Raw genomic sequence first — 27,989 nt, 5'->3', positions numbered from 1 at the left:
ACGTTTCGAACGCCACTCCCTTAACGTCTGTTTAACGGCCACGCGCTGCAGAAGGCGCCTTAACGCTGCCCTGTTGTGCCGCAGTTGCTGGCTGTCGGGCAAATGAGTTAACGGGGCTACTGAAAAGCGTTGGGCTAGTGGGGGGGGGCAACGGAAAAATAACGGCTCCGCCTCCGTTTGACAACGTAGCCAGCAAAGGTGGTGCATGGCTGAAACTCTTTAAGATGTATTTACTTTATAGCGGCCTTCCTGACCCCCCCCCCCGACTCCCATCCGTCCTGACCATTGAGAGATGGATGTCCAAAAGAAGCTGGAGGGTCTCAAGCTGAGAAGTTGCTTCAGGCATTGCAGAATCTTCCAGCTCCAGGAATTGCCAGGAAGGATGAGCTAAAGCCGCATCATACATACTTTTGGCTTACAACAATACAAGTTGCCTGCATAAATATACACACTCACTGGCACCTACCAGTCATTTTGTGTTTATAATGAGACTTGTAGGTAAGAAGAACGTTTGTGAACTAGAAAAACAATATTACTATTTTTTGGTCTACAATAGGTTTTGTCATATCCTTATCCCGGTCTGAGGGGAAATATGAGATATAAATAAACATAACAGTATTCTAGCAGAGTCCACCTTGTTTCCATTATCAAATGGAATTATGTTTGCCTGTAGTTGCTCAGTTGGTAGTGTAGCCTTATGAGGCTTTGCCCTTGGGTGGGAAAAATATTGCACCTGGGAAAGGGAAAATGTAGAGCATGAGATTCCTAATCTCAGGGTTATGGGTTTGCGCCCCACACTGGGCAAAAAGATTCCTGCATTGTAGGAGGTTAGACTAGATGACTCTTAGGGTCCCTTCCAATTTACAGTTCTATAAGTCTATGAATTAACAGTGTGAGGTGTGTTAATCTGAATTTATATGGTTTATCTCTGTAGATCATGGCATAAGGTTGACAATTCTAATATGACATGAGACCTTCCATGATGAGTCTTGGTGACCGTGGAACAAGCCTGAGTCCAGCTCCCTGCTGAAAGGCATTCAGGAATATCCTGAGTTCACACACATCTGGTTTAAGGATTAACACTTGCAAATTTAGTTGTCAAGTACAGGATACTCAATGAGATTGTGGACAGAGATGGTCAGGTTCAAACAATGGTTTACTATCAAGTCTTTCGCCCTTTTGTTAAGGGATGGCCAGTTTAAACCATTTCTCACCAATTATGGAAATTGTAGGAACCACTAATTTCACAGCCCCCTCCCTTCCCCACCAGCAGTAAATAGACCCCCCCCCAGGCACTCTAGGGGAGGGCCTAAGGACTGAGCCACTTCAGGATCCTGACAGCACTGGGCCAAAGTGCTATGCCAGCTCCAAGCTGGTGTGCCTGTCTCCTCACCTTCTTTCCCAGCTAGCATGCCCGGCAGGGCTGCCAGTGTAGTGCTCCAAACTCCAGTAAGCCCCACTGGGAAGTGGTGTGAGCTAGGGTTGCACCCTAAATTTTCAATCTGTCCTTGCAATGGATTATGCATACTTTTTCTTGATAATCAGAAATTCTGTCAAGTAAGTAGCCCAACACTAAGGCTGGAATCCCAGTGATGCTTGTATCCTAAGCCTCCATTGTTTTAAGCAGCAGTGTTTTATATAAATACATGTATATATCTGGAATGCTTCACTCTCACTTGAAAGTCACACAAAGCCTTTGGTTGTCAGGCTCAATATGGTAGAAAGGGCTTCTGTTCTGAGAAAAGGTGCACAGGCAACAGGATTTTACCTGGAAGACGGTAAGCTGTACTTATGAACAGCTGTGACGGTTCAACCATGTGATCTAGCAAACAAGAGGAATTTATTTATAGTGCATTTTGCACATTTATGAGCTAAAGATACTTATTTCATAGTAAACCAGTCATTTCAAATTTTATTGGAAAAAAATACAAATGTCAAAACAGTTTGTCATTTTACATACACAGAAAGTCATTTTGCTAGTGTCAATGCACTGCAACATCTTTAAAACAAAATTTATATGCCAAACTTTGTGGGTTGAATCAGAGGTTTCCTTCCCCTTTCACCTGGAGTATGAGAACCTTTGGGCCCAACCTTACGTTTACTTGTGCCACCATTCAACATTATTTTTATAACCTAGAATGGTGGAACTAAGACTGGATTTCATATCCAAGAGGATCAAGACCTTGATCCAAAAGCATGAGGGAAGACTCCCTTAGCTTCTGCAGCAGCTTCTGGAGTTCATCCTTAGAAAATACCTGAAGAGGAAAATAAAATTAACTTAAGGGTATAGATACAGATGCCTCTGTAAGCATTTATTATATGAGGAAAAAAGTTAAACAATCTAAGTACAGGAAAAAGTGATGATATTTTATCTACAATAATCCTAAAACATGGGGCTCAGAATTTTAATTGAATTTAGTTCAGAAATGCTTTTTAAAAAGATACTCTCCAAAAAATATACAACCCCCCACCTGTGCATTCCCTGCCTAGAAAGTTTGCTTTCTCAACCCCCCCCCCCATTAAATTACATAGTCATAAGGACTGCTCACTCTCATGGGTGCTATACTGACTGGGACTGTCTGTTCCTTTATTCTGTTAGTGTACTAGTGTCCTGCATTATTCCAATTTATCTTGGAAGTGCTAAAAGAAAGCCCCAAAATAAACATACAGTGTTGTATCCAGTACTGCACCAGCAGGGTTCCACTAGTGCTATAAGACTTAGGTTGCCCTGCACCCCCTCCAGATTTGCTCCGAATGGTCAACCAACTCTTCACAGCTAATTTTGAGGGCATGCAAGTGTCTGGAGAGGAAGTTCTGTTATGCGCACCTAACCTTGTGCCAGCAGAGCTGCAGTGTTGGATGTGGGCCACACCCAATTGCTTCCCAGAAATTTTAAACACTATTTGATAGTATGACTAATTTATTGTGTGCTTTGGAATTTGACAAATACAGACAATAAGACAAAAGTGCTTGTTACAGTGTGGATTCTTTCAGCTAAATAGGCAAGCAGAGTATTTAAAACTTTAAGCAAATGAACTTACCATGTAGAGTTTATGTCGATCTGATGAAATCAAGTCAGCAAGCCTTAGGTCTTCCTGATACTGTCTTGTGCTATGCAATACAGTATGAAGGAGGAAGCACATCATTGGCAAACAGAGTTTTCGCAGCATGATCATCTGATGGGTACGCTCAGGGTCATCTTCAGCACCCTTGGTAAGAAAGTGTGGAATAGTCTTAACCAGAAATGTCACATTCATTTTTAACAAACTCTAGTGTTTAACAATCATATGGAAACTCCAAATTGAAACATCATAATGCTAAATCCTGCACTAACACAACCGTCATGGGAGGTTATCAGTGGCAACTAGTCATGAAGATTATATTATCTCTAGTATCAATGGCAGTATGCCTCTGAATACCAGTTGCTGGGAATCACAACCAGGACAGTGCTGTTGCGCTCATGTCCTGCTTGTGGGCTTCCCATAGGTAGATAATTGGTTACTGAGATAAAAGAACATTGGATGAGATAGGCCTTTGGTCTGACCCAACAGGGCTCTTCATATAGTCTTAGGATGCTGACCTCCAAAAACTAGCCAAATTAGAAGATACTGCAATAAGTCAAATTTACAGTTTGAGTAAAGTATTAGCTTTTTAAAACCATAGTTGTCATCTTGGCAGTTATTTCTTAAATAAATGTTAAATATTCCTAGGTTTTCCACGGAACAAGCATTACTAAATCAGCAATCAATCCATAGGTAAACGAAAACTAAGCAATGGCACTGCAGCATGTTAGCCTGGGAAGCAATACTGCTAGCCAATTACTGGGTAGGGTCAGCTTCACATATTTAAAGTAAATATGTATGTACTACCTCTCTGACATCAACCATCCATCCTCCATCAACAAACAGTAGGACATTGTACATTTTTTCTTTCACATCAGCTGTGAGGGCATCTAGGAGACCTTTCCAAATACCATAGTCCATCTGAAAAAGCAAAGTCCAAGTGAATCTTTCAAATCTTCATAACACACATTGTTTCTTCACCACAATGTACTGTATTGCATGCTTTTCCATTAATTTAAGAATAAGCTCAGAGGGAGTGTTACAGCACAGGTTGTTCCAGACAGAGTAAGTGGTGCAGCTGACATTCTACTACACTGCACAATTTTAACAGTTTGCCTCTCTTCTGCAAAAGAGCAGCAGATTGCTGGTTAATTAACTGAAGTGTCAACTTGCAGTTAAACTTGCCAATGAAGTGGAACCCAGAGTTTTGTCTTACCCGCTTGTTAATGATATTATGAACTGGGTCTATCCAGTTCAATTAGACAACTACCCTAAGTCCTAGCTGGCACAGCCGATCATTCAAGGTTGATATGAGTTGTCATCCAACATCTGGAGGGCATCACATATGTGATCTTACTAGCACAGGGTTAGCCAATTGGCAAGATGGATGGATGGGAGAATTTTACTTTTCCTTTCTATTTACCTCATATTTCTTCTCTTTAAGTTCATAGGCAACTTCTTCAGTGAAACTTGCTTGTAAAAGCTGACCAGGCTTCTGTGGCACCGAGTTCATGTGTTTAAACCATTCATTGAAGGCTTCGTGGGCTTCCTAAATTGAGTTGGAAATGTTTAGTCATTTTCATGTAGGTAAGTGTACACAGGTAGACATAGTAGTGGGTTTGTTGACATGCTGATCCTTGACAGACTACTATTAAATATGCATTTGAAGACCACTGATTTAGAGAAGATGGGGCCCGGCTCTAGAATATTAGTTTGTTTTTTTTTTAAAAAAATGGGTCCATATGCTTGAATAGAGTGCATTCCTCTCATGTCTGAGTAAGGTTAGCCCACACTCAACATATCTGATTAGAAGGCAGGTCTTCTAGGTACCTCTTTTTGGGACCTAGATCATAGTCTTACCAGGTAAGCTCTAATACATAAATGCTCTCTAATAGCGTTGTCATCTTCAGCTGGAAGTGGACTATCCATTCCTTGCTCTTCCCATTGATTGTATATTTCTGCTATAGAGTCTTGTGGAATCTTTATAAACACATCCTTGGCTGCTTCATGTTTCTTTGATGCTGTATTTAAAGAGCATCAGTAAGTCATTTTCAGATTCATCATACTTCCTTAATATTTTCTCTAGTTTCAAACTGATGGCTAATATTGTAGTACCTAAGAATTTCCTTATTATAGCATTGCTTTGTTTAAGTGCTTCAGCCCTCTGAGCAGGATTGAATACCAGCCAGTCAATTACATCAATCTTCAGCTGATCTTCCTAGAAAAAAAAGTTCTCTATTCAGTATATATTCTAAACAAATTTACTAGTCAGCTTTTGAGGATACAAAACAAATTAAAGACAGTGGTCACAATCTAGAAAACTACATGACTAGCTTAGCATGGCAAGCAGAGCACTAGACCTATGCTTCTCTAACAGCAGATTTCCATCACTGCGACAAAATGCATTTAAATCTTCTGTGTTTCAAGAACAATTTGTGACTAAGGCATGAGTATTACTGTTCCAAGAAAAAGCTTTGTTTGACTTTCAAACACTCCATGGTATGTCCAAAGTACCTCTCTGGGTGGTAGCCACAGATTTCACAATATAAAATCTAATATAAAGTTACTTTCATAGTAACTTTTCCATGGATGCCTATCAAAATCTTTACTTTCAAACAGTGGAAGTATTTGAAAAATTAGCAGTTCACTATTAGCCAGCCTCATCCACAATTCATTTGGAACATAAAATTTGAGTTTTTCATCCGTAATCTTGGCACAAATAATGTTTAAGTACTGGTGAAAAGCTATACAAATGTGTATTTTGGTGGACAGCATAAATTACAATTAAACACTCAAGAATTGCAACATGAGAAAATAATCCCAACTCTCCCCTTTTACCATAGCTTTGGTCTGAATCCATGTCAATACTAATACTATGAGCAGTACTTGGCACATACTGCGGTCAACAGAATACAAGGGATACAATTTATTTTAGAATTATGAGTATCCCTTCCACAGCTGCTGACCCCCCCCCGTCTTCTCTATTTGGGGGAAAAGTGTTAAGAAACACAGTTAGCACCACTGTTCACCTCTGTTGTGCCTGTATCTATTGCAAGATCATGATGAGTGAACTCGCCAGCATCTTTCTTGCGAATATTTTCAACAACCGTTTTAGTGATAGTTGCTACTTCCAGACCTTTAAATAGAAAAATATACAAGAGTTAGATATGAGGAAAGAGGAGGAATTTATAGGAGGAAATTTTGGTTTTAAATAAATGTCACGAAAAGAAAAAAGGGCACATCCACTGAGCAGGAGTACCAATAAGGATACATCAGCAATATTGATAAATATGCTCAGTTCGGTTAGATTGATATTTTTCAAGAACAAAGGGTTGTAGAAAATGGTGGTGAGAATTTTATAGCAGGGCAGAGTCTCTCTTTAAAAAAGTAAAACAAGTTTATGGGTGCTTCAAAACTAAATCCAATGCTGAACAAATTTAAAATTATTTATAGTTTTGTATTCAACTAACTATTACTCAGAGTGGACCCGTGACTAACTTAGGTGTATTAATTTCATTTTGTGTACCTAGACTAAAAGTTAGTTGAATACAATTGGTAGTTTATACGACGACTGAAATACTGCAACTTGGACATAGCTGCTTAATAATACTTGCCCACTTAGAAGATGTAATTAAATGTTCCCCAGGAAAAGAGAATACCACTCCCAAATAAATCATTCACAAAATTTCTTACCTGCCTCCTTTGCTAACTCTAGGCAATGGTGACGTTGTTCTGTCTCCGTGACATCTTCCAAGAACGCAGCATACTGAGCAATAGCTACATCCTGAGGCAAGTGGCTGACATAAAATGCTATAAGATCTGTGTGCTTCTCACACATTAACCACTGCAGCATAAAAATAAATTTAAAAAGAAATTTGTTTTATTGCATTGCCCAATTTATATTTCATTTGTGCACACGAGAGAAAATCAGAATAATTTATCTCTACATGTTTTTAAAAACTGATAATGCTTTTTTTACTTTCAGCAGTTATTCTAATGACACTCTGCAGTAACGAAGACAATCCATAAGCTATTTGTATAAACAATGGTCATCCTTGTGAAGGTGTGTTAAAAATAGCCAAAATATTTCAGCAAATGGTTTGCTATTTGTGTTTCCATTTAAGAAATGAAAACTGTTCTAGTAATTTTAGAGCTTATTGTAGATGATATATTGCATCTAAAGACTTACCTGAATGTAAGTTTTCAAAACGTCCACCGATACTTCCTCCTTAATGGAAAAAGTTACTAGCTTTAATAACATTACTTAAGAATGTCAATTAAATTTCCAAGTCACTGTTACACCTTTCTATACTATCTGAAAATCGCTAGTTTCATCCAGGTCTCTTTAAGACAAATGACTGAGTCTAGATTGGAACCAAATGAGTTACAGTTGAGCATTGTCAGATGTCAGGCATTCCATAACAGGTGACACTATTTTTATCGTGTGATATTTAATTATCAGTCATTCCATATTAATACCTCTGGGAAGGAGAATAGCTTTGCAGCATCAGCGAAAACTGGAAATTTGTTACATTACAACTGGAGTTTTGTTATAGTAACCTTGCACGTTTCAGGGATAGACAGAAAATGAAGACTATGAGGATACTGACGTTAACTCACAGACAAGAAAGGCTTTAGTTCTTTTATGGATATTTACTTGTACAACAGGACCTGATTTTCCCTTAAACAGCACGTTACTCCCGCTGTAGAGGTACAGGTATTGTTTGCTTACATAGAAATACATATTTTTTACCATTCCCTCATTATTCTATATCTACACAAAACGTTATGGGTTTCTTGCTTAGCCCAAACTTTACTTGAAAGGAAATAATAATAATAATAATAATAATAAATTTTTTATTTATATCCCGCCCTCCCCAGCCGAAGCCGGGCTCAGGGCGGCTAACAACACTAAAAAAGTGCAACAATATAAAAACATCATAAGAATTAATTAAAATCAAAATTAATGGCAACCATAAACTAAAGTATTGTAAAGATTGCTGAAGGAGGGAGTCAGGCTGTGCCCTAACCAAAGGCCTGGTGGAACAGCTCTGTCTTGCAGGCCCTGCGGAAAGATGTCAAGTCCTGCAGGGCCCTTGTCTCTTGTGACAGAGCGTTCCACCAGGTTGGAGCCGCAGCCGAAACAACTGACAAATTAAATTATGGTGGAAAAATACATATTGCAAATTATTCTTAATAGCATGCATGTGGAATCTCCTGCCCAAAGGCCAACTTGGCCCATGAGGTCATCCCCCTCTATGTTTGACATATCATCAGATGTAGAGCAGGGGAAGCCATGGCTACAAAGAAACAATGTGGAGCCTTCAAGTGCACTCCTGATTGTTCCTCTGCAAGTGGGGGCTTGCATTTGGTGTCAAATGCAAGCCCCCCCCCCCCCCCGGGACTGGCTCTCCTAAGTGGAACTGATCCCTGCTGCAAGTAGGGGTTTGCATCCAGGACTTTAAATCCAGAGCCAAATGTTAGCCTGCTGGGATTGTGAGCTCCTGGTCAGAGCTGATGCGTGCAGCTGATCCATGCAAAGAATTTTTGCAAAGCATAATGTTTCACCTAATGTCAGATGAGCAACCTCATTCACCTGTCTAAGTAGCCTGCCAGCTCAATACAGTTCCCCATAAGTGCTTTATAGTCAAATATCAATTGCAATGTATAGGTGCTTTCGGTTGAAACAGTTCTCAGACTACTATTTTTAATTAAACTAGCATTACATGCCGAATATGGCATGCTTCTTTTTACTACTAGCAAAATGGGGAGGGGAAGAAGCCACTAAAGAATCACTAGCAAAAAGTTTTCTCTTTATTGTGTTGCTCTGGTCTGTTTCCCTTCCCATCAAGCTCTTAAACCTAGCTTGGTAGCTGGAGAAAAAGAATGATTAGGTTGCACAAGTGAAAGGAGAGGAACTACCAGTTCTTTCCTATATTCCAGGCACCATTACAAGAACTTACTTTAGTCTGTAGTCCCAAAGTGCGGAAAAATAAAATGAGATGTGTCATGAACCGAAGCAGGTGTCCTGGGAGCACATTTCTGTCTTTGGAGAGCCATTTGTTAAATTCTTCCATCAAACCTGAGAAAATAACAAGTTTCAATTCACCTTACCACTAATAAACAGATATTGGGGGGGGGGGGCTTGCTGTGCTTTGCTTTAAATGGATAGTGTAAATCAGGGGTCACCACCCTTTTTGGACCTGCAAGCACATCTTAAATTTCAAGAAAGTGCTGTGGGCACTAATAAAACAGCTGCCATTGAGGCACAGCATAACACAAAATTAGTGAAAGTTCAATTATTGCTGGAAAAAACACTCAAAGCAAACTTACCATCCACATCTCCCAGGATAATGAACTTCTGAATCACATGATAATGTTCTTGATGCTCTTCCAAAACTCTCTGAAAAGCAGTTTATAATTTGTGAAGACACACCATATATCCATAAAGATTCAGAAAACAAAAGAGGAAGTACTTCTTTGAGGAACACATGGTTAAATCTTTATTTTATTCACCTCCATTTTAAATAAAAACAAGGTAAAATAGAGAAGAAATAAATACAAAACAAAAGTAAAAAAACAAACCAATACAGAATAAAAAAGAAAAGCAGGGAGAAGATGACCTATTGGTAAGTTGCTGAAATAACCATCATCCTATTTTTAGAAAATATGAACATTAAGTTCTTATTTTCATCCAGAATGGATATACAGGAGGCAACCATTTTGTGCACATCTGATTGACGAGTGACTGTGATGTGCACACTGGTTTTGGCACTGGAGTGGGGTGGGACAGGCTTACGCACAACTGCTGACAAGCGCAATGTCCCAGAACACAAACTCCGCGCAAACAAGGAATTGCCTGTATTCTGAGGTTCAGGTACATCCAATATGCATGATCAACAAGCGATAGCCAAAAAAGGTAAGATTACTAGGGAAACACTTTCCTGAGACCTAGGTAACTTTCATAGTACAGAACTGCCTGCAGACTTTTGGGCTAACTAACTATTTAGGTTTATGTTATAGGATTATATTTACTAATTAGGATTAAGGCTGCACTCCCATATCTATTTACCAGGAAACAAGCCCCACTGAAGACAGAGGAATTTACTTCTGAGTAAACATATACAGGACTGCCTTGTAGAAGTGTACAATAAAAGAAAAAAGGTTTTCTCTCTTCTGATTAAGATTCAAAATTACCTTTTTATCTGTTGCTTGAAGTTCTTCAAACACCTTTTCTAAAGTCCAGCTTCAAAATATAAAGGGAAAAAAATACATTCAAACACGTAAGTGAAACGGCAATTAATTGAATATTACATAATGGCTAATTAAGTAACAAACAATAACTTACTTTGTTTCTAAATACTCTCTGGGGAGGTCTTCTGTCTCCTCTGTGGTCATCACCGATGAACGGATTTCCTGTTCGACAAGTGTGTCCACCATGATCCTGAAATGTGCCCAAACTGTATCTTCCCAGGTGTCACAAACTGGAAGAAGCTTTAGGTTTGCAAAGGAAAATAGAGAGCCAAAATTAATAGTTCTGGAATAAGTATACAGTGGTACCTCTAGATACCAATGGGATCCGTTCCTGAGCCCCGTTCACATCTAGAGGTAAATGTAACTAGCGATGGCACGTCTGCGCATGTCGCTTTTCGCTGCTTCTGCGCATGACGTCATTTTGAGTGTGCACGTGCAAACGGCAAAACCCGGAAATAACGCGCTCCGTTACGTCCGGGTTGCCGAGGAGCACAACTCGAACACACTCAACTCGAAGCATATTTAGCTCGAGGTATGACTGTATTAACAAAAGATGTGAGCTAGCCTGGATGCATTCAGATTTCAATGTAAGCCACTGCTTATTATGACAGAAACAAGCTGCATGCCAAGAAGCTTGTCATATCGCAATGCACGTGTGCTAGTCCCAACTTAGGTTATTTATCTCTATATGAAATCATTAATAATGCTAAGAATTAATAGGAAATCCAAGAGAACTGTATTCAAAATGTCATTAAAATGTTAAAGAGTTTTTGAGTACAAATAAAGGCTAGACTAGCTTGTTTGCCTGCTACTGCAAGCAAGCACAAACTTAGCTGTAGTAAATTCCGAGCACCATCTTCTGGTGTAAAAGGAAGGAATCTACCCTATTTGTGAAGCCCTGAAAGACCCAAAAGCACACTATACTTTTTAGAGTTTCCCAGTCACAGCAGCCTATGTGTTGGCCATTCTCCGTCTATTCTGCTAAGCTGTCACAACAAGATGTTATTTTATTAATATATATCATACCTGTTTGAGGTTTCCACTGAGTGCTGCATAGATTGCTCTCTCGTATTTGTCAAACTGTTCCTAAAATTGTTCAAAAATACTTATTTGTGATCATTATATTTTGTTTATAGCTATTCAAGAAATGTACTAAACACTAATTAACTCAATCATGATACTCAGTATCTTCTGAAAGGTTCAGAGAACAGTTAGTAATATAGCATTACAGTGGTACCTCGCAAGACGAATGCCTCGCAAGATGAAAAACGTGCAAGACGAAAGAGTTTTCCGTTTTTTGAGTCGTTCCGCAAGACGAATTTCCCTATGGGCTTGCTTCGCAAGATGAGTTCTTGCGAGTTTGTTTCCTTTTTCTTAAAGCCGTTAATAGCCGTGCTTCGCAAGACGAAAAAACCACAAGACGAAGAGACTCGCGGAACGGATTAATTTCGTCTTGCGAGGCACCACTGTAGTTAGTTAATCAAATACATAAGCCACCACCAGTATACTTAATTCAGCACCTAATACAGGAACCATTAACTTCAATATGTCTACTCCGAGGAGGACTAGCATTGGCTACCACTCCGTCTCCAGTTCCTTATTTGTTAATAAATTAACAATTTCTATTAATATCAATTGATTAGCTATTGCATAAAATACTATTTACCTTCAGGTCTGTTTAAGCCAAGCTAATGATATGGTTAGAAATTTAGTGGCAATAGATTATATCCAGCAACAGTAAGACTTCCACCAATGATATAGAATAGGAAGCAATTTTTAGTTATTCATCTTTCAACTGCCACAAAACTGCCTAGATCTGCTGCAGAGGGTTGCGGTAACATCCAGAACAGTTTTAGGGAGATGTGGGCAACTGCAGAGGGAATAGCTGAAAATTGCTTTCCTTTCTGTTCAGCTGAGACACTGTTGGATACAATCCAATATCTACTGAAAGTCAACAACAGAAAAAAAATCCTTAAACAGAATCTATTACAGCTACATGCTTATTACCTTTTCTGCCAGTCTCCAGCAGCTTAGTTTCCAAATACATCTGTATGGATTCCCTTCTACAGGTTCCAGCTCTGTTCCTATGTGTAGAGAGTAATTTTATATGTGGTTAATTCAGCAACTTAGGAGAACTGTACTATCCAGCAAAAGATCCACTTTCAGTTTTTCTGAAACTTTCCTCAAAGAGCAAACAAGATGCTGAAGGCTATCTAATCTGATAAGCAAAGCAGTCTGACTATCTTACTACAGCTACGTTCAAGTAAGAACAAAGGATACATCTAAATGAGAATGCCGATAGAGAAGGAACGCTGGTAATGAATCGTGCATGGGCTCTATTAGACAATTTACTGCAGGGTCCTCAAGCCTTTCAACTGGTGACAAGAGCAAGCCAGCAGTTCAAGTTGGGAGTTAACTCGTTTCTTAGCAAGAGCACAATCTGCACAGACTTGGCAGTGTATCGACTAATAAGCACAGCAGCTCATCCCCGGTAGGTCTTCTTCCCATAGATCAGTTGCCAAGACAGAAAGTCCCCACCTCTCCAGAGTTTTTCCCAAGCAATTGGAGACTATATTTTGAAAAACAACAACGAACGAATTTCTATGCCCCACAAATAACCCAGAGATGCATTTTAAATAAAAGGACACATTCTACTCATGTAAAAACATGCTGATTCTCAGACCATCTGTGGGCAGGATTTAGGTGATTGGGCCGGATCTGGCCCCCGGGCCTTAGGTTTCCTACCCGTTATAGCTCCTCCAAACAATGATTTAGAAGTCTGAACGTAGCCTGTTCCTGGATATCAAGATCTACCTGCTGTTATGCATATTCAATCCAATCTGGACCCTTATTCCAAAGAAAATACCTAAGCAGGGATTATAGCTAAGACTTTACAAGCTTATCCTATCCTCTTTTTGCTAGATGGACCCTAACCACTTCATCAAATTTTCACTAAATTTGATGGTGTGCATCTTCAGATGGTTCCAGAATAAATCTTTGAAAAGACAGGTAAAATGAACAAATGTGCACACAGGGCCATGCATCTTTTTTCCAGTTTTTGTGTGTCTCATTTAAGTACCTCCGTTCACATTAGGATCATGGTACAGCTTCCACCCTTCAAGCGTTGCAGCTCTCCAAGCCTGTCCACATCTTTTGCACAATCGTTGGGCCTATAAAGTAAGCAAAGGGAGTGGGCGAGTTTTGAGAGAAACACATTTACCGTATTTTCCCATGTATAAGACACCCCAATGTATAAGGAAACCCCTATTTTGTTTTAACGCAAAATTAAGTTGTTTAGCTTTTTTGGGGGTGGGGGTGGGGGAGGTTAGTTCCACCAATTGCACACCTGCCTGCCCAACCACTTGCCACAGCTACTGCCGATCGTACACCTTGCCACAGCCACCAATTGCCTGCCTGCCTCGCCACAGCCGGCAGCCCAGTCATCGCTGGCAATCTCCTGCTTGCTGCTGCCATTAATTGCACATCCCCCCTCTGCATTCGCTATCCGTGTATAAGACTACACCCAATTTGTGCCTTTTTTTTAGCAGACAGCATTGTCTTATACTTGGAAAAATATGGTGCATTCCACTCATGTTAAAACCACATGACATGCAAGGATCTGATTATTGTGATGGTAGTGACAATGATACTACTACTACTACTACTACTACTACTACTACTACTAATGCCATAGTGCATCTCTAGTCCCTTGAATGAATGTTCCTGTTCAGGGTTCCAGCCACCCTAGATCAGGAGCCCTGAAGTGCTCTTTAGGGCTTAGAAGGATAGTTCAAACAAACCAGGATCAAACCTTGGCTTCAGATCTTGTTTTGCTAACCTACACTTAGAATAAACTACAGTTTCCTAAATTAAGATGTAATAGGAAACTGAGATCAACTTGAAGTTAAAACCAGAAACTTTCAGTCTCCTTCATGTATGAAGGGTGATGTGGGGAACTCAAGTTCTATGGCTTTTCTTATAAAAGAGCGTGCACACACACACACACACACACACACACACACACATGTGGGTGTGTTTGTAGAACTTTGTGAAGTCAATTTCAGCATTCAAGCAAACAAGCATGTGAAGATAGATAATTAAGTCTTTTTTGCAACTTTTGTTTGTGATTCTATTCTCAAACTTAATAACATAATCCATACTTATTTTCTCATTTATGTAGTTTATGGTACCTAATAGCATTTTATGGACCAAAGATCTATGTACAAATATGCCCATTCTGCAGAGGTTCCGCTAGATGCATGCAAGCATTTATAAACTGTATGTGTGCATGTGCATGCATGTGTACCCAATGACTTACACACACCTGTTCCCCAGCCCTTTAAGTAAATGGAAATGCATTTCTTTTACCTCATCCGTCATTCCAGCTCTAATGAGAGTGAAAAGGAACTTAAGTAACCGTGCATCATCTTCCCGATCCAAATCATCAAGTGGCATTTTCTGCCTTATCGGAGCATCTGGGTCCTAAATAGAAAAACTGCACTGATTCTTTTGAATTGCAAAAGCACATTTCTCCCTGCATATTGCTTTTAAGCTAAGTCATTGAAAAGGACAGGAGGTTCCTGTTGGAGGCTGTTCTGTTTCCCATTTCCAGAGGGACAACAGTGTTAGTCTCTGCCAGCAAAAACAACAAAGACCGCTACATTTACTATGGCGTAAGCTTTCATGAGCTAGTACATTTCATCAGATGCATAGATTTGTATTAAAACATTATGGCTACCTTGACTTGTTACATTTCTGGGTTATCAACCAGAGTATATCTACTCTTGTTTTGGTTCTATTAATTAATTGCCTAACTCTGCTTAAAATAGTTGCACAGTAAAATCTCATACGAGGAGACATAGGGTGGACCATAGTTTGATAAAGTAGGGCAGTGTATCTCCAGTTAAAAAATATCTACCCTGAATACTGATGAATTTTCATCAACAGAGAAAACTGCTAATTGTTCAATTAAGGTAGGGGAGAGGAACCTCTGGCATGTGGGCCAATCCTGGCCCACTAGGGGGTCTACTTTGGCCCACAAGACATTTCCTCCAAACCAAGCCCAACCGCACATCTGCTGTCATTACTGATGGGCAGGAGGACAGGATTTAATCCTGCATTGCCTGCAAGATCCTCCATTGCACAGCTAAGAGAGCAGGATTTAATCCATGCTTATCAGTGGAATGGAGATTCCTGTGCAAAACCACCATTTGAAGCAGCTCTCACTCGCAAGCTACTTCAAATAGGTTTTTGGAAAGGCCTGAAGATTTGGAAAGACTCAAACAGAAGTGCAGGGGCTCTCTCAATGTCTTTTACAAGACTCTCTGCTTCTCCTTGATCTTGGAAGCTTAAAAGGGAGTTGTGGGGAGACTTGGAATCTCATCCTGCTCCCCTTTTAAATCTGAGATCAGGGACTGGGGCAGGGGGAACTTGCAAAGCAAATATGGCCAATAAGGCAGACCCTGATAATAATCAAGGATCTAAAAAGATTCCCCATCCATGATTTAAGGTCTGGAATTAGTAAACTGCACTTACTAATTCAGTCACCAGTGGCCTTGAGCTCCCAGAGAAAGTGTTTAATTGTCGCTGCTTCAAGATGTGCAGAGTATTCTCCCTGAAAACACAAGGCATATCATTACTTCAACAGCAATACATACTAAAGTAAAATATTCTATTGTCAACACTATAATGCATTAAGGTTCTTTAACAATTTATATTTAATTAATTAGTCCTGATTTTTTTTAAAAAACACCTTAACTGAACTTTTTAAATTACAGCTGATGAAAGTTGATGCAGTATTTCAGCAGATCTGTCTTTAGCAATTCTGTGGTGTAAGAATAATGCACAGCAATAATGTAAAGCGTAATTTTTATAAACCTTTCATGAGTTTAATAGATTTGTTAATACCTACCATATTTAAAATAAATTAAAGCCCAATATAAATAACAATTTTACATAAAGTTTATTCAACATGCTTTTTAGGAATCATCACAACACTGATATAGCAAAAAAAAATGCAGTATTTCCATGTCTCTCATATTTAAAGAACAGGGATTGTGTCATGTAATAATTTTTTTAAAAAAAACCCCCAAAATTTCTTGAATCAATTGCTTGAGATGTTTATGTAGAATATGGTACAGAGAACCAACAGCATGCACATATCAAGAGTGATCAGTAGTTGGTCAATAACTTACCAATATACAGACTTTGCATAAAATTCAATATTATCAGAGAAGTCTCCAACTTCATCCTTGGCAATGCTCTCTAGCCAGTCTACCACCAACTGAAAATTAAACTAAACTTAACAATAATGTAAAACAAGACCTTCCCCCAATTTCCACTTTGATTATGGGGTGGACAAAGATGCATCAGACCAACACTGTGCAGGGTCCTCTAAATTCTATGGCATTTACTCCCAAAGATGTAGTCATAGGATTGCAACCTCTATCAAATGCTGCCCTTTCAAGCCTTATGAAGAGCAATAAAAAGTTTCCTTGCAACACATATGGGAAGTATCCCACTGGTGTTAAGGAGACTTGTTCCTAAGTGCAGTGGAATCTTGGTTCTTGAACACCTTGGTACTCGAACATTTTGGCTCCCGAATGCCAAAAACCTGGAATTAAGTGTTCCATTTTCGAATGTTTTTCGGAAGCTGAATGTCCAATGTGGCTGTCGGCTATTGTTTCCAGGGTGTCTGCGCCAATTGGAAGCTGTGCCTTGGTTTTCAAACATTTCGGAAGTCGAACAGATTTCTGAAACTGATTACGTTCTAGAACCAAGGTAGCACTGTAAATGTATCTTAAATATAGATATTTTAAAAACAAGACAATCAGTTCTGACCTCTTGCAAGAGGGATGTGTTCTCCCTTGAATGGCTTGTTGAACAAGGAGGGAGGGAGAGAAAAGTGGGCGGGCCCTTTTCTGATGCCCTAACCACCACTGGAATGTGCCCCCCCCGACAGATTACTCCCAAGGGAATGGAGTGCTTGTAAGAAAACATGTTCCACATCCCTACTTTGTGTCATACCTGGCTTTGTCGAACCAATGAATCTCTCTGGAACAGACTGTTTATAACAGTCTTTTCACTAGCATTTATAGCCTAGGGAAGAACAAAACCTATCTTCAAATGACTGAAGCATGAGTCATGATCAAAAATTATTTTCTATTTGAAACACTTTGAACACTTTAACCATATCTGACAATTATATGCTTAACTGATCGCTAAACAGTGCAGGTGCTTAATAGGATCCCCCCCACTCCAAGAACAAATATTGTTAAAGCTGATCCACATCAACTATGCTTTATGAAACTAAGAATACAATATGCTTTATTAGTTCTGTAGTTTTTATCTCTATTACATATTTTTAACAATGCGATACTAGGGTAAAAAGCAATGTGGGTAAGTTGTTCCTTAGTAGAAAAAGACTGTGACAAAACTTACTGCAAGGTCAAACATGGTTTCTTCTTCTAGAGCAGACTGTATCCTATCCCTGGATTTAAAGCAAAGATAGAAAAAACAATACTGAGGATTAGCATCGCATGTTATTTCTTAGCTACATATATCTCGTTGAAATCCGCAAGTACACATAGGGCACAATTCATACACAATCTCCAGGAGGGTCTGAGGACCCTATATCCCCTTCACTCCACTGGCACAGATACAGTGATAAGGAAATTGCAAGGTCTGTGTGCGCCTGCCATATCCCCACCCTGGTCTCCCTCCTTGTACCTTACAACTTGTATGTGCTCAAAGTTCTACTGAGGATTTTAAAGAGTTCCTATTGAGGATGCTGTTATAGTTCAGTTAGATTTTTTTTTTTAATATTGGACAATAGCCAAGGTTAGCCATACTCAGAGTAGGGACACTGAAATCAATGGACTTTAACGCCACTGATTTCAATGACTCTACTCCCAGTATGACTATATCACCCACTGTATTTGGATATATTCCAAAGTAAGTGACATTGTGTCATTCATTCAACTGCCACATCCTATATTGATTTGCTAATGTCTGCCAAGCACACTTTAAGTAACCTAATCACTGGAGGCTCAGGTGGCTGACTTTTTTCAGTTCCAGCTGGTTCACCAGCTAGAACCCCTCGATCAGCACACCAACTGTGGAAGTCTAAGGATACTCATGCAAAATCTTGCAGGAACTCGGGTGGCCCTGTGAGATATTGCGAGAGCATCTCAAACCTGGCATGTCAAGCAAGGCTAAGAGCAGACTTGGCACAACAAGAGATTTTAAGCTCTGTCTAGCTTGGATTTAACTTCTGCAATTTTAGCCAGTCAGCCTTCAACCACATATGGCTGAAATCACACAAGTTAAATGTACATTAGGTGTGATTGTACTGCAAAGTAAATTTAAGCATTAAGGGGGAAAAACACAAGCAGGCTTTCAGAAGAATTACCTGTAAATTGAGGATAATAGTCTCCAAGTTACCATCTCTTGCTTGAGAAGCCACAACACACTGGCAGTTTTTGAAAATTTCTGCTGCCCAGGAGTAGCTCGGTGCACTATTTTTTGAAGAATGTTTACCTGGTATTTAAAAAAACAACCAGCAGTTGGGTTATACCATCTTTTCTTCTCTCCTACAATATTTTATTCTTTGTATAGTAGAATTTGTGTAGTGCTTTACAACAGAGGTTTGGAGCTGGATCCAATCAATGGGTGACTTACCGTATTTTTTGCTCTATAAGACTCACTTTTTCCCTCCTAAAAAGTAAGGGGAAATGTGTGTGCGTCTTATGGAGCGAATGCAGGCTGCGCAGGTATCCCAGAAGCCAGAACAGCAAGAGGGATTGCTGCTTTCACTGTGCTGTTCTGGCTTCTGAGATTCAGAATATTTTTTTTCTTGTTTTCCTCCTCCAAAAACTAGGTGCGTCTAGTGGTCTAGTGAGTCTTATAGAGCGAAAAATACGGTACATCTCTATAAAGTTCAAAGGGGATTGCCACCTCCTTTGAAGGTGTGCCCCCAGCACTCTCTGTCAGCTGATTGGCACTGACAGGAAGCCCTGCTTGCAAAGGAACAACCAGGGGCTCACTTGAGGCTCCCTTTTGTTCCATTGTAGGTATGTCCATACCTGCCCCACACTATCGGGTATGGGGTAGGTGACCCTGCTTTATACAGCATAAGTAAAAACAAAGTAATTTCCTGCTGACAGTAAGAAGAATACAAGTAGAGAGGAAGAATGGAAGATGCTCTGGTAATGGGATTAATGCAATCAAAGGCAGTTAAACAAATGTTGTAGTTAGGGACTAATACAATGTGCTTATTGCTAAAGATGTTCAAATCTTCATCTTCAGCTACAAATCCCAAACTATTACATGAAACTGGTAAATTTGTAGCTTTATACAAAATGCATCTGTACAGAAGCTATTTTTGAGAGCTCTCTGTACGAACTACAGGCACTCTCAACAGTAACCCTCTTTTCATATATACGGCAGTGACATTGCCTGTACTACTCTAGGCTTATTCACTGAGGGAAAATGATTTTGGTTCAGCAAGTAACGAATACATAAAGGGACATAACAATATACCTGGTTATTGCAAGTATCTTCGTACTCATCTACAAGTTCAAAAATGGTAGTAGAAGTGTGTTTTAAAAGGGAATGTAGAAAATCAGAGTACATACTCCTCGTTGCTAGAAGAAGAAACGTGTTAATTAGAATAACCTACTTTAGAACAAGTCTAGATTGTAACAAGTTCACCTTTATTATATTTTTACACTCATAGTGCCTATGTTTTGTACATATATTAAAATTTATAAAAGAAGATTTTTAAAATAGCTGTACAATAAGCACAATGTTTCAAAGCACATTTGATAACACATTCTCCTTTGCAGATGTTTTTTAGAACAATAAAATGGAAGTACTGATGGGGTGAAACTGACATAATGGAATCATTCCTTAAAGCAGTGGTGGGGAACCTCAGTTCCCATCATCCCTGACTATTGACTATGCTGGTTGAGGCTGATGGGAGCTGGGAGTATAGCAGCACCTGGAGAGTCACAGGTTCTCAGTCTCTGACTTAAAGGAGGGAAAGTCAAACATTTAGACACAGGAAAAGAAATGTAGCTAAATAAATTCTCAGCACTACAATTCTGAAATCATGCGACAAAAACAAACCCAGAACAATTGTACAAAAACAACATCAGGCCTGTGGAAATGTACAATGTGGTTTAACTAACTTCCTAAGATGTACTAAGAGCCAGTATGGTGTAGTGGTTAAGAGCGGTAGTCACGTAATCTGGGGAACCGGGTTCGCGTCTCCGCTCCTCCACATGCAGCTGCTGGGTGACCTTGGGCCAGTCACACTTCTGTGAAGTCTCTCAGCCCCACTCACCCCACAGAGTGTTTGTTGTGGGGGAGGAAGGGAAAGGAGAATGTTAGCCGCTTTGAGACTCCTTAAAGGGAGTGAAAGGCGGGATATCAAATCCAAACTCTTCTTCTTCTTCTATTTTATATATGACAGTTAGAGTAATAGTTATTATGGCAGTCCCCGGCCATGTTACGGTTCTTCCAAGATTATGATCTACTTAGAATCATGGAATTGTAGAGTTGGAAGGGACCCCTAGGATTATCTAGGCCAACACATTGCAATGCAGAAATCTTTTGTCCAACATGAGGCTTGAACCCATGACCCTGAGATTAAGAGTCTCATTTTCTACCAGCTGAGCTATCCCTTGGATGGGATGAAGAAAAACTAGACCAGCTACTTATCCTACAACAGGATACCTTATGCATTTAACAACAGGCATTGATGCCATAAAAGATAGCAAAGGCAAAAAGTGAGCTCTCACCTGCTTCCCCAGGATCATCCTCCTTCAACAGGACAGCACTCTTAGTGATATCTTCTGTACCACTGTACTCTAAATTTGTGAACATGATTGAATGTTGAGGGGAGAGTGAAGTTGTCCAGTCACTGTCATCTAACTAAAACACACAATATGATACACAGAATAAAAACCCCATTAATATCACTGCATTGTGTATCAATGGTCTGACATTGTGATTGCTTATGTACATTTTTCTTCAGAAAGTAGTTCTAGCAAAATTGATGGCCTATTGCAACACAGGGGGTTGAAGTTGATTAATATGGATTTCCCTTCAATTTCAGATTTCAGGGTCAGCCATCTATTACTTATGGTGGAGTCCAATCCCCCTTTGCATTGAACTACGTGTGCTGACAGGATAGAAGCAACACTCAGCTCAGCCCCATCAGCCTCTACCAGCCTTTGCCTGCAGTGAGGCCAGCATCACTCTGCCACTGAAGAGCTCCTTGTTCCGCCTGCCAAGTGTGTGACTGGGTGAAATTGCTACCAGCCAAGTTCCTTGCCAGTGGAGAGCTCTAGGACAGCTCTGTTAAGCCCTGCCAGCCAACACCAAGGGTTTCGATTGCAGACAGTCAACAGCAAAAGAGACAATAATCACCATTGCAGATATTGCAGTTTTCATGAAAATGTACTCTGGCTGAAATAGGGATGGGATGATTGAATGTAGGTGGTGATGATTGTTTTTTCCTTAAAAGAAAGGAGTCACCTGTAATCTCGTGTCTTGCTCCAACAATGGAGTTTTACAAAACTGCACCCTACTGGTACATGACTCTCCTATGCATTCCTAGATTTCCTAATGATGTAAGAGGAGGGAGAAAAGTTCCTTCTAGCCATTCAGTCTTCTATCCATCTAAACACTACATGTTACCCTTAAAAAGTGTGCTGTCAAGGCAAGTTTTTATGACATACAAATTGACATCAAATTATCAAGAAAGATGGTGAGAACCCAGTTTCAGTAGCAGTAGATCATTATCCCCACCTTCCATTTACATGAGGGCTGAAAACTTCTTACCTTAAAAGACTGACTAGATTTTGCAGCGTTCAATATGACAGCAGGGGAGACAGTGATAGACTAGCCCAAGAGCAGTAGCCAGTGCTACAAGCCTCTGATATCATAATCACATAATAGGGAGCAGTAGCCTCAGTAACAGTAGCTAAAGCAACAATCCAGTGATGTCACAATGATGCAACAGGGAACATTTTCTGTCTTTATAGTTTCTGGACACATTGAAGTATATCTAAGAACTTAAAATAACCAATCTTAGCTGCTCTTTTCATCACTCCTAATAGCAAACTCAGATGAGTGAATGCTGATGGTCAGAGCTGAAACAGGGGCACTGAGAAATAAAAGGGAGGTAACAGCATGTTTAGACTGAGTCCCAAGATTTGATAAAGTACAACTTAAAAAAAACAAACTAAGGTGGCCAGTCCAGTGAAGAGTGAGCATGTTCATGTTCAGTAGTCACAGAATATAGTGTGTCAATTGGGAAAGAAAAATGGAAGTTGTGGGATGAAAACTCCGTTCCCAGGAATGGCTGAAACCCTTAACAAGTACACATTTGTTAGGAGAGTATAACCATTTCTCTCCTAAGCATACTATATTATTTTTGATTCTCTAGATTAGAACTCTAGTTACATTTTCACAGGTACCTCACTTTAGAAAGGACAAAAAAGAAAAATATTAACCTGCAATTTTATGTACACTACTTGGGAGAACACCTCACTCAGTACAGTGGGACTTACTTCTGAAGAAACATGCACAAGATTTCATAGACTCAGAACTGCAGAATTGGAATTTGGCTGTTAAATGTTGCAAAAGTACCCAATGATGGGTGACTCTCAATGCTGCTCATTTGTACTTTGCATGTTCTTACCATAGACACATTTCCAAGGTGCCCAGGAGTATGCACAAGATAAGGAGATTTTCCTCCTGTGCCCATGATCGTAGACATATTCAGTTGATTCATGGAACTCCGACTCTGTGGAGTAACTGGAGAAAAATTGTTTTTAATTTTTTTTTAAAACAGGAACAGGAGCAAGACATGGCGAGGGGTGGGATAGCCCCTTGCTGAAACTCAGCAGAGAGATGAAATAGTGAATAAAACTTCACCCTCTTACAGAAAACCAGTATCATGCTTAGTATTTAATGCTATTTTAATTAATTTTAACTATTTAGGAGTGAAAGGAATAGTGGATGTAAACACTTAGAAGTATAGTAAATTTAAGCACTAAAGCGTACATCAAATACGGCAATAGGTATAAAAGATCTTACAGGAGCGTGAAATCCGCCCCAGTCCTGGAGTCCTGGGGACTGTCAGTCCTCTTGTTGTCATGCCACTTGAACTGTCATCCAGAGAAGCAAGGACTAAGAAAATAGAATCAAGCTAAGAAAATAAGCTTCAAAGTTCTGCCTCAGTTTGCAGGTGTCCCTGGCCATCTTAAAGTATAAGTTCTTGTAAACAGTCTATGTCATTATTCCTTCAAATTCCATCTTTCCCAGGAAGCCTATTGCTTAAGTGCAGTTTTTCTACAAACGCAAATTGAATCAGGTGGAGGATATGCTGACAATTAACAGGATCAGAACAAGTATATGTGGGTAAATGTTACCTTTCCCACTCCTGCTGCAGTTCTGAGAAATATCTCATTTTCTGAAGCTGATACTCACTTTGGGTGTGAATTTTAATAGCTTCAAATCTTAAAGTGTTTTTTGCCTGGTCTTACTACATATTTGTCACAAAAAGTAACAAATCATGAAGCAAAATAATGGTCAAAATCATATTAAATTACTATGTGTAACAGAAAATAAATTATAAGTTACTCTGCACTGTCCTCAATTAACCTTTCTTTATATAGAAAAGGGACGCAGGTGGCGCTGTGGGTTAAACCACCGAGCCTAGAAGAAGAAGAAGAGTTTGGATTTGATATCCCGCCTTTCACTCCCCTTCAGGAGTCTCAAAGCGGCTAACAATCTCCTTTCCCTTCCTCCCCCACAACAAACACTCTGTGAGGTGAGTGAGGCTGAGAGACTTCAGAGAAGTGTGACTGGCCCAAGGTCACCCAGCAGCTGCATGTGGAGGAGCAGAGACGCGAACCCAGTTACCCAGATTACGTGACTACCGCTCTTAACCACTACACCACACTGGCTCTCAAGGTCGGTGGTTCGAATCCCCGTGACAGGGTGAGCTCCCGTTGCTCGGTCCCTGCTCCTGCCAACCTAGCAGTTTGAAAGCATGTCAAAGTGCGAGTAGATAAATAGGTACCGCTCTGGTGGGAAGGTAAACGGCGTTTCCGTGCGCTGCTCTGGTTTGTCAGAAGCAACTTAGTCATGCTGGCCACATGACCCAGAAGCTGTACGCCGGCTCCCTCGGCCAATAAAGCGAGATGAGCGCCACACCCCAGAGTCGGTCACGACTGGACCTAATGGTCAGGGGTCCCTTTACCTTTATATAAAAAAGACATTATCATTTAAAGAGATAATGTCTAGCTCACAAACCATATGAGTATGCTTTTAAGTAAAACAAAGGAAAAGGATACTAGAAACTTTTTTTTTAGAACTCTGCTTCCGAACTGGACGAGTTGCTTCTTGTGGAGTAGGCATATTTTGAAAATCATCCCTGAAAAGAATACAAACATCTAATGTTATTGAAGCTCCCAACGTGAGTCTGACTAAACTGCGGGAGGCAGTAGAAGACAGGAGTGCCTGGTGTGCTCTGGTCCGTGGGGTCACGAAGAGTCGGACACGACTAATCGACTAAACAACAACGTTATTTTATTTTAATTACTTCTAAATAATAAAAGTTTAAAGTGAACCTAAAATTTCATATTATAATTTGAAACAAGAGACACTTCCAAAAATAATTGAACGAAATTGTTCTACAATACCTCATCTGCATGTGTGAAATCCGAAACTTTACATCTAATAAAGAAATATCCTCAACAGCAAAATTCTAGCAGTCAGCCAATTATAATAATCAGTCAGCTAATTATAATAACCAGATGCTGAAAAGAAAAGACTCTACTTGCACATTAGATAATTTCTGCCATCTTTGAACATTTAGGGGTGCATCAGTATTCACCAATCTCAGTATTCACCTAAGGTACTTTTCCTATACAGTTTACTAGCATTCTTTTCCCAATAGCTGCCAATCAAATGCCTCTGGAGGCTCACAAGTTGGGCATGAAGATGATGGTTTTCACTGTTATTTTCCACAGAATCATCTTGCATTCAGAGGCATACATCCACTAAACCTGGATTTTCTAATTACCTTTAATGGCTAAAATATGGTGATAGACAAATTCATGGATAAAGTTTTTGTTTTTTTAAGCAATCTTTAGGTTGTGGGCTTCACTGCACCTTGCAGTAATTAATTAATTATGTGTTCTGTGAAGAATACAACATGGTTTTGTGACACTGATCAAAAAATATGTTTTTCCTTTTCTCTCTGCGAACATGGGAAATTGTGGGGAGGAAGAAAAGCAATTTGAAGCAAGGAAAAACTTAGCCTATCAAAGGAATGGCTAATTTTTGGATGGGAAAATAATTTTTGAGTTTTAGACCCCACCTCTCTAACTTCAACTAATTTTGTGGTGTCTCTTCTCCCTCTAGTCCAGCACCGTAGCAATGGCCAGCCAAATGTCTCTGTGAAGCTTGCAACACAGAATGGTAGCAAGTCACCTTCAGCATCTTATACTCAGATGGCCAGGAGGCTCCATTTCACTTAGCCTGTGAAGTTAAGGATAGGTGGTGGGAGTTTGCTTTGGTAAAGTGTGCTTAAGTGTCATGACAGAATGTGGTTATTTAGTTCCTTCAGCCTAAATGTATGGTACCAGGGTGGGTTACAGAAGACACGAGGTCATAACATAACACATAACATCATAACATAAACTAAAAGCAACAGTCTAATCAGATAGTAAAACTCAAATTGACGTTGAGTAAAACAAATAATTTGGCCAGACACCCAAATGATACCGACAAGACCGCCAGGCAAACCTGCCTTAAGGAAGGCAAGGAGCCACCACTGAAATGGCCTGGTCATCTACCTGCAGCACCTCAGAAAGTAGGACAGCCAGAGAAAGCTTCCAACATTTCAAGCACCATGATGCAGGAGGAAGTAGTCCAAGAGTTATTGGGGGGTGGGTCGTAAGCCACGGAGGTTTAGTGGGGTTTCTAATAACCTGACTTTGCGGGAGCCCCTCATCCTAAGCGCCCCACCTTAAAACCACCAAATGAGCATATGCGAACGGATGAAAAGTGGAACTGTGGGACTCACTGCCACAGGACGTGGTGGTTGACCATGAGTTTGGAGCGCTCTCAAGAGGGGATTAGGCAGCTTCATGGAGAACAAGGCTATCAGAAGGGGGACGGCTGTATTTATGTCAAAGGGCAGCTCAGGGAGGCTGCCCAATATTGCCCTCATGTTCCCTGTGGGAAACAGGAGGGCTGGCCTGGGCAGGCCGCTCCGTTGCCTGGCAACCTTCCGAGTGCCTATCAGCTGGCGCGCGAGGCTCAGCTAACGGCTCTCCTTCCCTCCCTCCCACACATCCAACGGCCAACGGAAGCGCACGGGGACAAAGCCCACGCTCGCTGCAGGCTCCCCCCCCCCCGGTTTCGCGAAGCGCCCGCGCAAGCGCACCGGCCGCACCAGGCAGAGAGAACACCTCTCGCCTCGCCTCCCCTCCCCCGCTCCTCTCCCCTCGCGTACTCTGTCAAAGGAGCCGACTTGTCCATCTCGGAGGCGCGCGGCAGGCGGGTTGCCGCTTCTTGAGGCTTCCCGCTCCCCGGAAGCTCGTGACCCGGAGCAGGAAGTGGAAGAGTCAAGGCAATGAAAGCGGAGGGGGCGGGATTTGTGGCAAGGCCTGTTTGAGGCGAGAAGCCGCCTGAGGCTCATACGGGCCTACATGTTTCCAAGGCAGAGAAGCCAAAGGGCAACGGAAGCCTGGCCTGCGGGGGCCGTCGCTTGGAGCTCTTCGTACAGAGAGGCAAGGACTCTTCAAAATTTCTCACTCGCCATGCCGGCTTCAACGGCTTCCTGTAACGGTCGACACAGACAGGCTCCTGGGTAGGAAGGGCGCCGCCTGCCGTTTGGGAGGACCATTCTGATATAAACCCATTTCACGACGGCAGGCGCTGAGCGGATGCCCGTGTAAAGTTTGGGACTGCAGAACTCGGCAAAAACCTCGGAACTGGGCATTATAATTTCGGATATATTAAAAGGACGAGGATGCAGAACGGATCCTTTCATTACATTTTACCACAGAAGTGACGGGCTTTAAAGTGACTGGGCTCTCTCAAGCAGAAAAGGAAATGGGTGTCTTGAGGTTTTTATTGGTTTTATAATAGCATCCATAGCTCTTACGAGTCTAGAGCAGGGTTTCCCAAACTTGGGTGTCCAGCCGTTTTTGGACTACAACTCCCATCATCCCTTGCTAGCTGGACCAGTGGTCAGGGATGATGGGAATTGTAGTTCAAAAAAAACTGGAGACCAAAGTTTGGGAAACATTGGTCTAGTTAGGAGGAAAGGGCTGCCAAGTATAGCTCAAGCTGCTGCCCTCGAAAAGCCTGGAAAGCTACCTTTGTATGGGTACATAACTGAATATTTCACTAGTAGTTTCTCCTCACTATGTTGAAGGGCCTAGAAGAAAGGCCCCTGCAATTGTATTCTCCTTTCTGTGTAGCTACTAAAAGCATGGAAGGAGTCCTCTCTTCCAGTACATTTGGTTTAGACCTGCTAACCTTTGCTAAGCTCCCCCCTCTCTATTCTGAACAAAAACGCGGTGTCAAAGAAAAATCAATTTCCTTTATTAGCATTGAAATTAGGTTTACAGGTAAAGCATCCCA

General features: G+C 40.7%; 1 protein-coding gene and 1 long non-coding RNA gene across 9 annotated transcripts; one reads left to right on the top strand and one right to left on the bottom strand.

The window, feature by feature from the left end:
• The first annotated feature begins 56 nt into the window (after positions 1-56).
• LOC309541736 lies at positions 57-21,863 on the top strand. Of its 4 annotated transcripts, none has more exons than XR_014223854.1 (4): positions 57-198; positions 4,507-4,649; positions 6,778-6,851; positions 7,051-7,158. It is a non-coding gene; the product is annotated as an uncharacterized lncRNA (long non-coding RNA). The 4 variants fall into 4 exon arrangements; XR_014223851.1 differs by lacking the exon at positions 57-198 and adding an exon at positions 21,436-21,863 and having other exon boundaries at positions 4,508-4,649; positions 7,051-7,773; XR_014223852.1 differs by lacking the exon at positions 57-198 and adding an exon at positions 10,138-10,242 and having other exon boundaries at positions 4,508-4,649; positions 7,051-7,773.
• Positions 205-27,392, bottom strand: NUP107 (nucleoporin 107). 5 transcript variants are annotated; one of them, XM_082239566.1, is made up of 28 exons: positions 26,854-27,383; positions 24,686-24,765; positions 23,424-23,516; positions 23,026-23,141; positions 21,119-21,251; positions 19,857-19,960; positions 18,727-18,854; positions 17,757-17,805; positions 17,343-17,414; positions 16,511-16,599; positions 15,852-15,930; positions 14,685-14,798; positions 13,396-13,486; positions 12,324-12,400; positions 11,343-11,402; positions 10,411-10,556; positions 10,260-10,308; positions 9,396-9,465; positions 9,026-9,144; positions 7,252-7,290; positions 6,756-6,906; positions 6,092-6,198; positions 5,178-5,280; positions 4,923-5,083; positions 4,486-4,611; positions 3,870-3,983; positions 3,042-3,209; positions 1,893-2,255 (listed from the first exon to the last, which is right to left on the bottom strand). In XM_082239566.1, exons 1-28 carry the CDS (start codon positions 26,877-26,879, stop codon positions 2,148-2,150), a joined length of 2,772 nt encoding a protein of 923 aa, XP_082095692.1. In that variant the 5' UTR covers positions 26,880-27,383; the 3' UTR covers positions 1,893-2,147. The 5 variants fall into 5 exon arrangements, with proteins under 5 accessions (XP_082095695.1, XP_082095692.1, XP_082095693.1 ...); XM_082239567.1 differs by lacking the exon at positions 26,854-27,383 and adding an exon at positions 26,422-26,655; XM_082239568.1 differs by lacking the exon at positions 26,854-27,383 and adding an exon at positions 25,034-25,059.
• Between the last annotated feature and the right edge of the window lie 597 nt (positions 27,393-27,989).

This window comes from Podarcis vaucheri (assembly GCF_965113315.1).
Source record: "Podarcis vaucheri genome assembly, chromosome: 10".
NCBI lineage: Eukaryota > Metazoa > Chordata > Lepidosauria > Squamata > Lacertidae > Podarcis > Podarcis vaucheri.
This window is presented reverse-complemented; position numbering and strand designations above follow the sequence as displayed.

What these genes read in the sequence shown, in the direction of transcription:
- NUP107 (XM_082239566.1), bottom strand. Translation starts at nt 26,879, where the DNA reads ATGGACAAGTCGGCTCCTTTGACAGA. An exon ending in GAGCTGGAATGACGGATGAG is followed by an intron (nt 13,487 to 14,684) that starts GTAAAAGAAATG and finishes CTTACTTTATAG; the next exon opens with GCCCAACGATTGTGCAAAAG. An exon ending in ATCGACATAAACTCTACATG is followed by an intron (nt 2,256 to 3,041) that starts GTAAGTTCATTT and finishes TTTCCTCTTCAG; the next exon opens with GTATTTTCTAAGGATGAACT.